The 15,333-nt window shown below is 34.7% G+C and overlaps 1 protein-coding gene across 2 annotated transcripts in view; it reads right to left on the bottom strand.

The window, feature by feature from the left end:
* The window catches only part of LOC128210975 (guanine nucleotide-binding protein G(i) subunit alpha-3-like), a 123,056-nt gene extending 108,804 nt beyond the window's left edge, over window positions 1-14,252 (bottom strand). The window contains exon 1 of one of the 2 annotated variants that reach the window (XM_052915336.1): window positions 14,035-14,252. In XM_052915336.1, the coding sequence (XP_052771296.1) occupies window positions 14,035-14,085 (51 nt within the window). In that variant the 5' untranslated portion in view covers window positions 14,086-14,252. Of the gene's footprint in view, window positions 1-256; window positions 459-14,034 lie in introns of those variants that run through there. The other variant, XM_052915337.1, reaches the window with a different exon arrangement.
* Between the last annotated feature and the right edge of the window lie 1,081 nt (window positions 14,253-15,333).

Raw genomic sequence — 15,333 nt, 5'->3', positions numbered from 1 at the left:
AAATACCTTCGAATTTAATAAAATATAAGTCCGATTTCCCTTTAGTTTAATTACTGCAGTGTAGCTTGGGCAGAATAACCTATTATAGTTCAAATAAAGTGTTTAAAATTCAAAAGTGAGCCGTGGAACCCTTTCAAAACAGTAAAAACGTTTGATGAAATTAAAACGTGAAATTGTAGTTGATATCACCTTTTCCGTTTGAATTCATTACAAAGAAACACATTGATGATGTTTTTCCTCATCAATACAAAAATACCTTTTTAACTCGTTTGAATCGGCTTTTCGACTTCCCAGCACTTTTCTCCATACCGAAAATATCGTATATCCTTTCACATTCAGATAAGTTTATAAACTTATCAATGTTTCTCAATTTTAACACAGGCGTTACCACTTAAAATTTTTGCAGAGCATTTTTTCTGGTAGCAAGATTAAATTAAAAGATAATTTAGCAAAACAGACTATTTAGTCCTTGAATATAATAGCCGAACCATTCACATCGGATTTTGCGCTGTAAGTGCCACAACAATAAGGTACTATAATAATTTGAAAATCTGCCAAATAATTGCAAACTCTCTTTCGAGAAACATAAACAGCAGTCTACTGTTTGATCTGTTCAGTTTCAGTGTAAATGTTAGCGAATCTTTGAATAAACAAAAGACTGATAATGTTTGGTTATTCAAAGTGTGCACATTCTGGCGTTGTATGCATAAACGATGAGGATATGCTGTGCTTTAAGCTTAATTTTTTGAAACACAACAGCATTTTCCCGTAGTTTATAAACCGCTTTGATGCTTAGGCTTATTGGCAGAATTAATCGTAATGTTTTCGGATTGTGTATTCGCACTTTCAAAAGATCACGGTAATTTTTCGGCGCCGATGCTGCAAATTATATTTTGAATGTGAACAATATGTCGAGTTAACCAATTAACCATGTACGTTATACAAAATGGCACAGGCATACAGTTTTTAGTCGGACCTATTTGAGTCCAGGAGGATCTAGGTAGATAGGTGTTTTTTTACGGAATGTCTTAAAATTAGAGAAATGTATTCGAAGTTTCCGAAATATGTTGTTTTAAAACAATTGTGTTCAAACGTGTTGGGCTATTTGAACCTATATACAGCTTCGTATAGAAACTACCCTAAATTGTAACTATTACTGTAAAAATGTGCAATGCCAAATGTCAATTTAACAACCGCTGTAATTATAGTTAATCTTATTTGGTGGACATTACAGTAAACATCTCGTCTTTTACAAATTTACAATTCAGACATCTGTGTGAAAATTGCAAATCTGCACATTCATTCTCGTCACATACAAAAACACCAGAATAAGAGAAAATATATTTTATGATTTGTTTGACATTATTCTTTATTGTAAGTGTTTTTGTTGCTGTTGGTTTATTGTTCATGTTATTGTTATTTGTTGTTGCTGGTTTATCTTTCTTTGTTTCGTTTGTTGGTCGTTACAACTTAAATTCGAAATAAACAACATGTTCACTATAAATTCTTTTTTCTAAAATTGTATTTAGCCAAAGTGTTTATTAAATAGACAGCTGTACTAAAGTTCAAGTTTTGTAGAGTACATTTTAGCGTAAACAAACTTGCTAAGCATCTACAAATTATTATGTTATTAACCTTGATTTAAAACCAGGGTGTATTCACTATTTTCTTAGTTTTATTATAAATACAATATACCTTCTTCACAAAATGAATACTGTGAAATCGATAATGTTCGAGGTTCGTGATTTTTGTGGGTTGGGTGATCAAGGAATTCAAGATCCCACGAAATATAGACCCTTTATTCACTTTTTCTATTGGCATGTTATGTCCATACTCTAGAATATTCTTTACAGAGGTCGCAGTACACAGCGTAAATACCGAGCTCACTGTATATCTTTCTGTTATTGTTTTGTTAATATGTTATATCCGCCTTTAACAAATACTAAAATTAACCAAGACAATGCATTGTGTTATTTTATGAACCAAATGGCAGAAACACGTGCTGAAACATTAACACTAGCACTAAAAGAACCTGATTATTATACTTAATTTTCAGACCACAAGAAATAAAGCAATTTGGATTTGCTGAGACCGGACAATTGATTTCTAGAGACAAATGCTTTCTCTTAAATAGCCTTCCAGCTCAAGTGATTCGATTGCAAAAAGGCAAAAAACACAAAATTACGTTTTCAAAGAATTTTTCCTGGAAGAGTGTTCGATATATACGATATCCAATGAATGTTATGGGTATGCCATATAATATCTGGTGTTAGTCTGAATATTACCGTAGAACTTAGTACACTTGTGAACACTTTTAGCTTGCAATATAACAGATATGATAGATAATAGGTGTAACAGAAATCAACAGTGATTGCGTATGGGGTCGAAAAAGGTAGTTTATTCGTATCAGTTCCATGCATTGATCACACTTCCAAAATAATATTAATGCTACTCCTCTAGTCAGTCTATATTTCGACGGCATGACTTGTTTTCCTTTCCGCAAACATAAGGAACTATTTAATGAAACATGGAAGACCATTATCACTATTCTTAAATCTTTAAGACAAAACAATTAAAGATATTTAGGAAAAAATGCAAAGGGAGAATTTCATGATTTTGAAAATATAATAATATTCATCATAAACAAACATTTATAGATAAATTCGGTAATTGTATTCCAAAATATTATTCATGTTGAGGGCATGTGAAATAGTATATTCAAACTCCTTAAAACGAATAAGAAGATAAATAAGCATACAAGGTGTTTGTGAGAAAAAGTTGTTTGAAAGCAATAATATATGAATGCTGACGGAATGTTATGTTGTATATTCAACCTTGATTAACCCTCCATTCTATCAAAAACGAGGGCAAATAAGCTTACACTAACACCCACCCACCGCAAACACACCCATTAGTTCATAGGGAAATTGTCCATATTACATATTCCCTGTAGGAACATTATTTATATTTTTGTTTATATATCTATAGTTTATATCAAAACGAACACTTTAATGTTGTTGAAACAGTATATATGTATATCGTATCACTCTTTCTGAGACATGCATAAAACAAAACAGCCAAGCGTATGTCTTACCATGTCTCCTAATCAGGGTCATTTCCTCTGAAATAACATTTGCGTCAGAGACAATCATAGCAGCAAAACATTTTTTCATTAGTAAGATAAATGTCACCAGGTTCATAACATTGCCCATGCAAAAAGGATAAAATAAACATTACGTTAAATTGTTCGTACAACTATTAAACAACGGATCTTATATTGATGTATAGATGGGAAAAAGTCCCCAGTACGATCAGAGTGACCTCATTGTTTTCAAACATTTACGTTCACGCGTATCAATAGAAGAGCTCAACTTCTCCACGTTCATAGCGAATGCCGATAGCTCCATGAGCAACAAAAAACATTTTTACTATGCAATAAGTAATAATGAACCTTTCGGAAGATTCAGCGAAAATAACTATCGACGTACCAAAACAGGGCGGTGTGCGGTGTGGCATAAGCTTTTTATGTAAATTTTGATTTCACTGCGCATAGCAGAATACGTCCAAATAACTTATTATTTTCAATGATTCCATCATACTGTTCAGACAGTTATCCTGACCGTTTTTTAAAAGTGGTCCCATTCAGAGATTTCTTCCTTATACGTTCAATTATCAGTTATATCTCATTTATAACAGTCAAACAATCTGGAAAAGATATATGTTGAGCATTTGCCATTTATTAGTAGTCCAGACTCTAGGTCAACAATCTCTCATTAAACAAATTTTGTGACAACAAATTGTGTGTTATATCTTGTAGAATATTTCTTATAACTATCCGTGATCATTCGAAAATGATACAAAACATGATTTAAAAACATGACTATTAATCGTGGACAATATAATTGAAGCGGTATCAAACAGAATGTGGCACAGGTCATACCATTAAGTGCAGGTGGTGGAATAAAACAAATCCGTTTCAAGACATTGACAACCTCGATTGCTTCAATTGATGCGCGATAAAGAAAAATGCCACTTTATTACTAATCGATCAAAGACAATAAGTGCGATGAGAACAAAAAATGAAATAAAACAGTCGATTTATTTGTTACATTCTCATTCATTAGAGGTTTGATACTGATAAATAAAAATGGGTTCGCAAAGCATCATGGCTCTGGTGTACGAGAATGACTTATAAAAAGTTGAGTGAAACTGATTTAACTGAAGTTAGTAAGTGTAAATACAGGCTTTTTCTAAAACATGTACATGCTTGTCTTGCTTAAGATCAAAGTGATATGCAGAACAAGCCTTTTTTGAAATATGAGAAGTGCATTTAAGTATTTAAAATTTTAACTCACGAGAAAATGTGCAAATGGTTGTTACTCGTGTGTCCTTGTATTTAAATATAACACTCAAGATCTGATTTACAATGAAGTTATTGTTTAGCACTATATTTTGAGTACAAAACAATGAATGATATTGTACTTAAGATATTCATTAACTAATATTTCCTTCGACGTTGGTTTAACCAGTATTTATTACAGAAAATATTGAACACAGTAAATAAGCATTTGAAAATACAGAACTGCATAGATACAATTTATGGAGTGAAAGAAACGCATGAACAGTGAGAAAATTACAGAATTGAGAGTTAACCATAATTGGTTTTACTAAGTCTCTCTTTTGTTTTCATTGATAGAGGTATGGTGAGTACAAATAATTAAAACATATTCAGGAATTGTTTGATACACTACTGCTGGTACGAAGTAATAGAAATATCCAAAAATAACTGGTACAATATGAGTATTACGCCATGTTATGGTGGTCAGATGCTATATTTATAAAAATATAATTTCTTACAAAATACACGGAGGTTAGGGTAGTGGAGGAGGGGGGAGGGGTGATAGTAATGATAGAAATGAGGAAAGGAGGTTGAGGAGAAAAAAGAGGGGGGGGGGCTAGTCACTCACAGTACTCAGATATTGTGGGAATGTTCGTAATCGGTATGTGTTAGCGCTTATAGCGTTTTGTACTAGATATGTATGTCTGTACATGTTGAAAAATAGTCTTGTTAACATCTGATGTTGCATTTTTATCGCCAAATAGCAAAAGTTGCAAAGTGACATTAAATTGAGGTCTGAGGTTAGTAAGCAATGCAATTTTCTGGTCGACAAATAGAGGACAAGTTAGAAAATTGTGATATGAATCTTCGATTTCTCCACAGACACATACAGGACTGTCAATGATATTTTTTGAAAACAGATGTTCATGTAAAGAACTACAGTGCATGCGAAGTCGTGCGTATTGAATGGATATGTCTCTGGTTCCAAAATAAAATTGGTCTGAAACGACCGGGTTATTTTCATTAAGTGCATGCTTAAAAGAACAAAGCGATTGTGTTTCTCTAGTTGAATCGGACAGAGAATTCCATAACGATATTGTTGAAGGAAGAAAGGATGAGGCGAATTGTTGAGAGTTACACTGAATATTGCGTATGTTGCGAGCGTTTCTTAATCTGTATGTCGTTACATTACCAACAAATGATGGCATCATGTCGTTTAAATAAGAAGGTGCAAGTGAGTGGTGCATTTTAAAAAGTAGACAAAGTTTGTGTTTTTCGCGTCTATACCTAAGGGGTTCGAGACCAGTTTCCCTGTAGAGATTGTTTAGCGACACCAACTGTGTTGCACCTGATATTATTCTAGCTGCTTCAGTTTGGATTCGTTCTAGATCTTCAGTTTCAGTTTGAGTTATGTTGTCCCACACAATGTCAGCATATTAAAGGATGGGCCTGATGAACGTTTTGTACATAATTTCCAAGGATTTTCGATCGAGTGTAAACTTGAATTGCCTCATGATATTGGTTCGTTGCCATGCCTTCTTTTTGATGGTTTTTATGTGTTCATGCCAGTTTGCTTTCGATGATAGTGTGATTCCAAGGTGCTTATGTTTTTCGACTTCCTGAATTGGGACGTTGTTCATGAAGAGAGGTGGGTGGTATGGCCTGTTTTGTTTTCGTGAGACGAGAAGTGATTCGGTTTTTGATGGATTGAAAGTGACAAGCCAACGTTTAGCCCATTCGTTTATTTTGTGCAGGTCGGAATTAAGAGTGATAGCAGCTTCTCTAGGATCGTCGACAGCAATATATAGGGTAGTATCATCTGCAAAAAGCTTAATGGTGGATTTGATATCATTGACAATGTCGTTAATATAGACAAGAAATAAGAGTGGCCCCAAGATCGATCCTTGTGGAACACCAGCAGTTATTGAAACAGTGTCGGATTGAACACCGGAAATGACAACACATTGTTTTTTATTAGAAAGGTAATCGCGAAACCAATTGAGAAGGCGTCTAGAAATACCATTTTGTTGGAGTTTAGATAGAAGGCCTTGGTGCCAGACTCTATCAAAGGCTTTCGAAGTATCACAGAAAATGGCTCTTATTTCTTTGCCTTGATCGAGGGCTTGGCAAAACGAATGATAGACAGATGTAAGTTGGTTGACAGTGGAGTCGTTTGGGATGAAACCAGATTGAAATGACGTAATAGCATTGTTTTGCCAAAGGAAGTTAAACACGTGTTTATGGATAATTCTCTCTAGAACTTTACCAATGACACTTAGAAGTATGGAGGCTATTCGTTGCCAAAAGTCCAGACGTGTAATTCCAACAATGTGCTTCTTAATCGTACTAAATATCTCTTACATTTGTCAATGTAGACGTGCTATTTGTTGTTTCTATTCGTCAGTTGTTTTTTTCCGTATTGATTTGTCATTTGTCATTATAGTAGTCAAAATGTATATTTGTCAGATCGACCCTGTATAAACTCACTAAAACATAGATCGTATAACAATATGATGATGTAATTTAGAAAGCCGAATCAAGCATATGTAAAACTGCAATCCTACAGTCGACACTCGCATTCGTAAAATGAACAGCTGCAGTCCAATAAGTCCAGGTTTACAAAAGTCAATTGACAAGTTCAGAATTACAAGGATAGACGATTTCGCATATACCTTATATGGTAAATGTCGCCGGGAGAAACGTAGGTGAATGGGTGGAGCTAACGAATCAGATTTTCTTTCGTTTATTTCCGTCGAATCAAGCAAGGGAGATAACATCTTCGCCTACCTCCTGTAAATTCCCGGTTGTACGTCCGAGTACTCTCTCTTTATTTCACAATAAAAACTAAAATAAACTTCATCTTTTATTTTATTTTGACGATCAATGTTCCTAAATGGGTTATAAATCACCATAATATTTTGTCAATTGCAGTTGGGGTATCTGAGCTGGGCTCACGGACCCAGATTTATACTGCCACTGTCAGTTGTTGTTTTTCTACTTATATACCCAAGCAAGCAAAAATTGTTCATTTATTTTATTTACAAGTGGACCATGGGCGGGTCGTTCTGTATGTGTGTGGGGGGGGGGGGGGGGGGGGCTGTAGGGCCTGTGCCCCCCCAGTTGGCCCGCAAGTAAACTTATAGGTTAATTTTTTTGTCAATATTTCTCAGAAAAAATACTTAATTACGCCATAATGCACCAATTCAGACTAAAAATATTAAAAATATTCTAGGAGGAGTACCCGTTAACCCCACTTCCCACATTTTAAACATATAAATGTCATGCCCACTCGAGGGATCATGTCCAAAAAGTTGTGCACCTAAGTAACGCCTCTCTAACGCAAGTCCCTGTTCAAAACCTGCTCCAGCAAACCCACGAAACTTTTGATGGACATCATAATGATATCCACCTAGATTTTTTCTGATGTTATACATTTACTATCTAAATAAGCATGTATGGTGTAAACGTGTAATTTCAATACATCATTGAAACAAAATATACATGTGGATGGAAGAACAGCCCTCCAACCCACTTGTGTCCCCCAGTTATGAATTACGGGATCTGCCACTGTGAACCATAACAATCAAGTGGGGGGATTTCAAGAACATGAAAAAATAGATATCGTGAGTCTTAGATTAGAAAAACAAACGCTCGATTTTTCTCCTCCAAAAGGGCTAGGTCCGCTTCACCTAAATGTAAAAAGGCCCTGACTGTTGAGTGTGGGTGGGGTATAAAAGGTAGCAGCAAGTAATAATTGTTTATTAGCAATAAATTGACTTCATTAAAATACTTTATTAATTACCTATAAAATAATATTCGTTACAGTATAATGTACGAGTTATATGAAGTTGTAATCTAAGTGTATTTTATCCATACAGTTCCAGAAACCTCTGGGGCATCTTAGTGAATAATTTCAACTTAATGAAAATTTAGATTGTTTTCTTCGTAAATTTTAAATTATCTAATATTACTTGCAATCTTAAACATTGCAAAAAGGCAAGAAAGTGTCCTCTAATGGTAGAATTTAAAATAGTGTTTATAGTAATTTAAAGCTGCACTCTCACAGATTGACAGTTTTGACAACCTTTTTTTTGTCCCAGACTCGGCTGATTTTGGCAGCAATGCTTTCTATACAAATAATAAGATTACTCACACTAAAACAGATCTAAATTGTTTGGAAAACTGCCGACATTTTTCATTTTTCTTAAAACGTTACTGTAGTATCACTTTTAGCCATAAAACATCAATTTGCGAACGTAAAACTGAAAAACTGTATCTGATCTTTTGTCAGCAGTCTTATACCACTGGTATCTAGACATTTACGCAAAAAATTGGCTAATTAAAAAAACAAAAAATAAAAATAGTTGTCAACACGGTCAATCTGTGAGAGTGCAGCTTTAAAAGAAAAATAAGACAATGGGACTATTTTATTTGACATGAAATAATTTATAATCCATCCTGTTTCCAAATCATAGTCCATAATGTCATAATATAGATGATTCGTCCATAATAACGTTTGCAATGTCCATGGTCCAAAGTATCCATAATTGGTTTAAATAGAGCCGAGTGATAGCGGAAATTTCCGAAAGACGTAAGGAGGAGTTGAGACATGGTTAAGGTGGAGTTTAGACATGGTTAAGGCGGAGCTATCTATAAATAAAATTAAATTCATCTCGTATGCGAATGTAAAGTCACCACCATACAATGTACTTTGTAGAACTACGAACTGAAATCGGTCTTCTACACACCGCAATGCGCAATATAAAACTAGGCATGTGACTTTCACAGAATGACGTGTGTTTAACATACACAACTTTATAAACACGACTGAATCGTCTGTTCAATAGATGCAACGAGAATAAAACTCCAATTGGTACAATGAAAAATGAAAATGTGCAGTGTAAAATGTAAACACACAACCGATGAGTTGGCGGTTGTAAAATGTAAATTGGTAAATCATCAATGTTACAAACCTAAAATACACACATACACGTCTGGACTTTTGGCAACGAATAGCCTCCATATAAAAGAGATATAGGTCTGTAGTTCCCAACATCCTGGGGGTCATTTTTCTTAAAGATTGCACAAACATGTGCGAGTTTCCATTGTCGAGGGACCTTACTATCCTGCAACGAGTGATTGAAAAGACCTGCTAAGGGAGTTGAGAGCTCTTTGGAAACTTCTTTAAGAATTGTACCGTTTACAAGATCTGGTCCAGAGGCTTTGCCGTTCTTAAGAATATGAAGAGCGTCAGACACTTCATGTGGAGTAATAACGATATCAGATAATAGGGCAGTGTCGTCATTGTTATCGATATTAGGAAGGTTGGCAGTGGAGCTGTCGAGGTTACTTTGAGATTGAAAAAACCTGTTAAGGATATTTGCTTTGTCATAGTTGTCCTCATATATTTGGTTATTGTGTATCAAGGAGGGGATATTTTATTTAGCGCTCGTAGGCTGCGTAAATTGCTTGATAAGTTTCCAAAAGTCAGTGTTATGATGTTGTTCACGTAATGCAGAAGCTAATTTGTTGAAATGAGAGTGCTTTGCTGAGCGAATTAGATGATTTGTTTCGTTGCGTAACTGCTTATAGGTTGCCAGATGTGCCGGGTTCTTGGTTTTCTTGGCTCGCTTGTATGCCCTTTTACGACGGCGGATAGATGTACGAATTTCGTTGTGAAACCAGGGAGGGTGTGATGTGCGAAAAGTGACAGTTTTGTTTGGGATACATAATTCACAGAAGAACAAGAGTTGTTTAGTGAAAGTTGTTGCATGGACATCAATATCCTGATCAAAACATGTATTCCAGTCAAATAAGGAAATCTTATTACGAAGTAGTTCATAGTTTCCATCCGAGTATTTCCATATTGTTGGCTTAAACGAGGTGTTAACTACTTGGTTGTACTTAAAACAACAATAGATTGGACAGTGATAACGTATTGACTGGTCAAGAAACGGTTCACCAACCCCAGATATTGGGATAAGCTCAGGTGAGGAGACTAAAATGAGGTCTATGAGTGATTGGGAATTTTCTGTGAAATGAGTGGCTTCATGAATAACTTGAGAAAGACCATATTTCACGGAAATGTCGTTGATCTTCTGTTTGGTTGGATTCTTAAATTGATCGAGATTAAAATCACCAGTAACAAGAATATCTTTAATTCCAGTATCAAACGCGAGACCAATTGACTGGTTGATGAGATCCAATACCATTGCGTTTGAGTTAGGTGGACGATAGAATGAACCAAGAAGTATATGTTTTTTTCTTACTATGATTTCGAGCCAAATAACTTCGATATCAACTAGTTCAAGATCATTTCGGCGAAATGCTGTTATGCTGTCTTTGACATAAACTAAGACCCCACCATGTCTGTCAGAAGGACGATCTCGCCTAAATGGAATACTGTAGTTAGGAAAAAGTATATCGTGAGATGCGACGCTGTCGTTTCAGTTTCAGTAAATGCCAGTACATCAAAGTGATTTAGCTCAGCAAAGAGAATATCTTTTTTGTTTATAAAACTTTGAACATTGTAGTGAACCATGGAAAGATTCGAATCTGATAACTGGTAGTTTGACGAGCATGTCGAGGAAGAGAATGAGGGACCCGGATTTTCGTGAATGTCGCCAGACAGGATTAATAACATACTTAACCATGTCAACAGTTCGAACGAGTTTAGGAATTTTAGACCTTTAGTTCGTGATTGATAGTATCCGAACAATCCTACCCGTAGCCTATATGTGCAAATATCGACGTTCATGTTATTGCCGTGTGAAAAAGAATATATAGAGTGGTATCCCTGAGTACTGAGTGATAAAAGAGGGTTCGGAGAAGAAAAAAGAGGGGGTAGTGGAGGTCGGAGGAAGGATGAGGGGGTGGGGAATGAGTAATGCACATTTTAAGATGTGTTATAATAAGGGGATAAAAGGTTGCTCGGTGGAGAAAAATAAACGAGTTGGCTTAAAATCTAAGGAGTAATCAAAAATATAATTGGGGATAATTGAATTAACAATTAACAACTTTTAAATATAAACATTTAATCTCAAGGGGATATAAGTACATCCTAATATCACAAAAACTATTGATGGTTGCAATCGCAGATAATTCGGTCGCACGCGCCGATGATTGACAGGTGTCATGAGCTTTTGGTCAGGGAGTGCAGACAGCGAGCAGACAGAGGTCACGGCTAAGAGGTAGAGCATGGGATATTTAATAGTTATCACTTAAATGAATGGAATATTTCCTAAAAAGAAGGTAAGTGAATTTGTTTTTTGAATGATTATAATAAGTTATTGAATATTTGATTTATTAATTTGAATTAATTAGGTATCCGATACTTTACATAGACATGCTCTTTAATTTGAGGTGTTTTTACTTTCAATGTGGTAAAACATCATTTTTGAAAGAGTGCAGTATTTCTCATTAAACAGCTTAAAAGAAAATGAAGTGTTGAGTTTTGAAGTCCTTCGACGTTGTGAAACAGTTGTTGTTTACTGATGGCTACATTTTATTGACCATGGCACTGATTTTCACTTAAAACTCGTAATTTACATTACGGAAACCTCCTGCAAAACGTTCCCAGCAAAAAAGACTGTAAACAAATATCAACTGTGTTCCGGTTATCGGGATCTGATTTTGTCCGGACAAGAGGAAAAATTGCCCGCGAATAATTTATAGCAGGAAATACCTTCAATAAAAATGCGATGTCGACTTTGCAGGTCTTCAATTTAGAAAATATAAGAAATTCAGAAGCAAACAAAAATCAATATTGCGAAGAAAATGTCTTAAAAAATGTTGTAGATATAAAACTGTTTTTCATTTTAAAGCATTATATCTTATAAATGCTGTGCAGTATTTGGAGTGTGTAATTACTGAAGCCATTGCGGTCATTAAATGCAAACATACAATTGCACAGTAAATTCAATAGAAACATATCTATGAAGAGTGCACCTATATAAATATAGATAAATTCAAGACGTTCATCACAATATGAAGATGGTTATGGCTGGTATATCAGGTATTTAAGAACGTCACCTTAGTGGACAGCAAACACCATTTTGACTCAAATACATAATGCTGATTGAAGAAGACGATCGGCCATAAAAAAATTCAGATATTGCTTTAAGATTTGTTTTTTTTTTGTAGGGAGTGTATAAACTATTTAAAATAAGAAATTGATATTCTGCTGTTTAATGGAAATTTCCCAGCACATACAAATGTATTCGAAGACTAAACACCGATATTGCGATTAAAATGTCGTCGATCGTCTAGTTGTGGTTGCATTTTCGTTTTGCATAGACAGGGGCTATATTTTCAGAATTTCTGAAGCAAAATATATCAGTGCCGTAAATACATACTAAGGGCAGACCAAGAAATAGATAGCAGAATTACAAAAATATGTGATTGTGTACACGAGGCATATGTTGTGATTGTACCACAAGTCAGACAAGCTCATGTATCTTTTGTGGTATTAATGTTATTTACTTAGCCCATGAAAACACGCATTAGTTCAACACAACACACCTGCAACGTTCAGACTTTTTCTCCTGAAGGAAATCTCATTTTACTATAAGTCATATATAATTTGAATCGTAACACATCGCAATATACAATCGGGGAATATTTATTACATGTTAAGTGCAGTTTACAATACAAGGGAAACTAGAGTGACAAACACTGTAGATAAGATAAACGAAGACCCGTTTGACACACAATGTGAAGACCTAACAAGTACAAAATGTAACGACAAAGATTCACTTTACATTCATCAAAATAACGAAAGGCCCAACAGAATTTCACTGGGGGCAAACAGTTACTTCGGAGACTAACAGATGATTTAGAATGTATATTATTGGCATATGTTTTAAAAATAAATAGTGTATAGGTTGTAATGGTGTCTCATCCAGTATAATACTTCAATAAGATCATAGTGTTACCAATATTCCAAAATTCCCGTCACATGTGTCTTTGTCTTGCATGTATACAATAGTATGATATTCTTACATGAGTAATGAGTCATGAGTATTGTTTTTGCATAGATATAAAAGATAAGCAAATGTTTTGCTACTTTTAAACGTTCAGGAAAGTTTAGATTTAAAAAAAAACTATTTATATTTATTCTTCTTTGATGATCCATCGTTCGTAACCATCTTCCGCAAATGAAACGGCCCCTTATGGTATGCAGTCGTTTGCATATGGCATAGAGCACCGATGCTTTTAATACAATGGCCTTGTGTTCCGTCCGGTAAAAGTAATGTCTTAAAAAGACTCCTATCTTTACGACAGATATGAACAATATGACAGATATGAACAAAATAATTATAGTACAAGTCCTTTGTCCTAACAGTTTAATTACTACTGTATAGCTTGGGTATAAGGTTTTTGTCATAGTTGAAATAAATTGCTTAAAATTCAAGGGATTCTAAACTGAAATACCTTCACGTTTAATGAAATACAAGTCCGATTTCCTTTCAATTTAATTACTGCAGTGTAGCTTGGGCAGAATAACCTAAATAAAGTGTTTAAAATTTCAAAAGTGAGCAATGGAACCCTTTAGATGATCCAAAAAGAAACAAAACACTAAAAACGTTTTGATGAAATTAAAACGTGAAATTGTAGTTGATATCACATATTCCGTTTGCAATTCATTACAAAAAAAAACACATTGATAATGTTTTTCCTCATAAATACAACAATACCTTTTTAACTCGTTTGAATCGGCCTTTCGGCTTCCCAGCACTTTTCTCCATACCGAAAATATCGTATATCCTTTCACATTCAGATAAGTTTATAAACTTATCAATGTTTCTCAATTTTAACACAGGCGTTACCACTTAAAAATTTTGCAGATTTGTTTTTGGTAGCAAGATTAAATTAAAAGATAATTTAGCAAAACAGACTATATAGACCTTGAATTTAATAGTCGAACCATTCACATCGGATTTTGCGCTGTAAGTGCCACAACAATAAGGTACTATAACAATTTGAAAATCTGCCAAATAATTACAAACTCTCTTTCGAGAAACGTAAACAGCAGTCTACTGTTCGATCTGTTCAGTTTCAGTGTAAACGTTAGCGAATCTTTGAATAAACAAAAGACTGATAATGTTCGGTTATTCAAAGTGTGCACATTTTGGCGTTGTATGCATAAAGGATAAGGATATGTTGTGCTTTAAAATTAGTTTTCTTGAAAAACAACAGCATTATTTCGACGTTTATCAACCGCTTTGATGCTAAGGCTTATCGGCAGAACTAATCGTAATGTTTTTGGATTGTGTATTCGCGCTTTCAAAAGATCAGGGCCAGTCGCCGATGCTGCAAATTGCAGAGTTTTCGAATGATGTTGTTTTAAAGCATTTTGTTCAAATGTGTTTGGCTATTAGATCCTATATGCAGCTTCGTATAGAATCTACCCTAAATTGAAACTATTAATATTAAAAAATGGAAAATGTGCATTCAATTTGGTAGCCCTACATGTTTAAAGAAAGCGTGTCTAACTTTCTAGTGTTATATGACATGCAAACGACACAAACGTCATGATCAACTACACGATGACGGCGTGGTAAATAAGTTCTTATTAATAACTTTAAAAACAAAATAAGTTAGAAAGAGATACTTTAAAATCTTCAATTATGCTATGAGAGACAACTCGCTTACGTAAAATAAAAGTGTGAAACAAATGATACCTTAAAACTGTTCTACTATGATGTATGCCGAGAAGAATGAAGAGTGCGATATATAGTGTAAGTCAACGCTCGGTGCGCCATAGGCGGCCTACTTATAAGCCCGATGTTATCTACTTGTAAATATGCGCAGTAATTGTTCGGACAAAAGTGTTCGAGACTGAAATATTCTAGACACAATGAATCACACCTGTCATATCAATTTCCTTAAAAGCAAACCTTATGCTAGTTCAAAAATGTTTCATAATCATTTGCCAGGAATATGCTCATGATGTGAATCAGAAATCCCAAATGAAGTTACAGAATGTGGTAGGT

Source organism: Mya arenaria, chromosome 12 (genome assembly GCF_026914265.1).
Source record: "Mya arenaria isolate MELC-2E11 chromosome 12, ASM2691426v1".
Classification (NCBI taxonomy): Eukaryota; Metazoa; Mollusca; class Bivalvia; order Myida; family Myidae; genus Mya; species Mya arenaria.
Note: the sequence above shows the minus strand (reverse complement) of the source record. Positions and strands in the feature narration are given on the sequence as shown.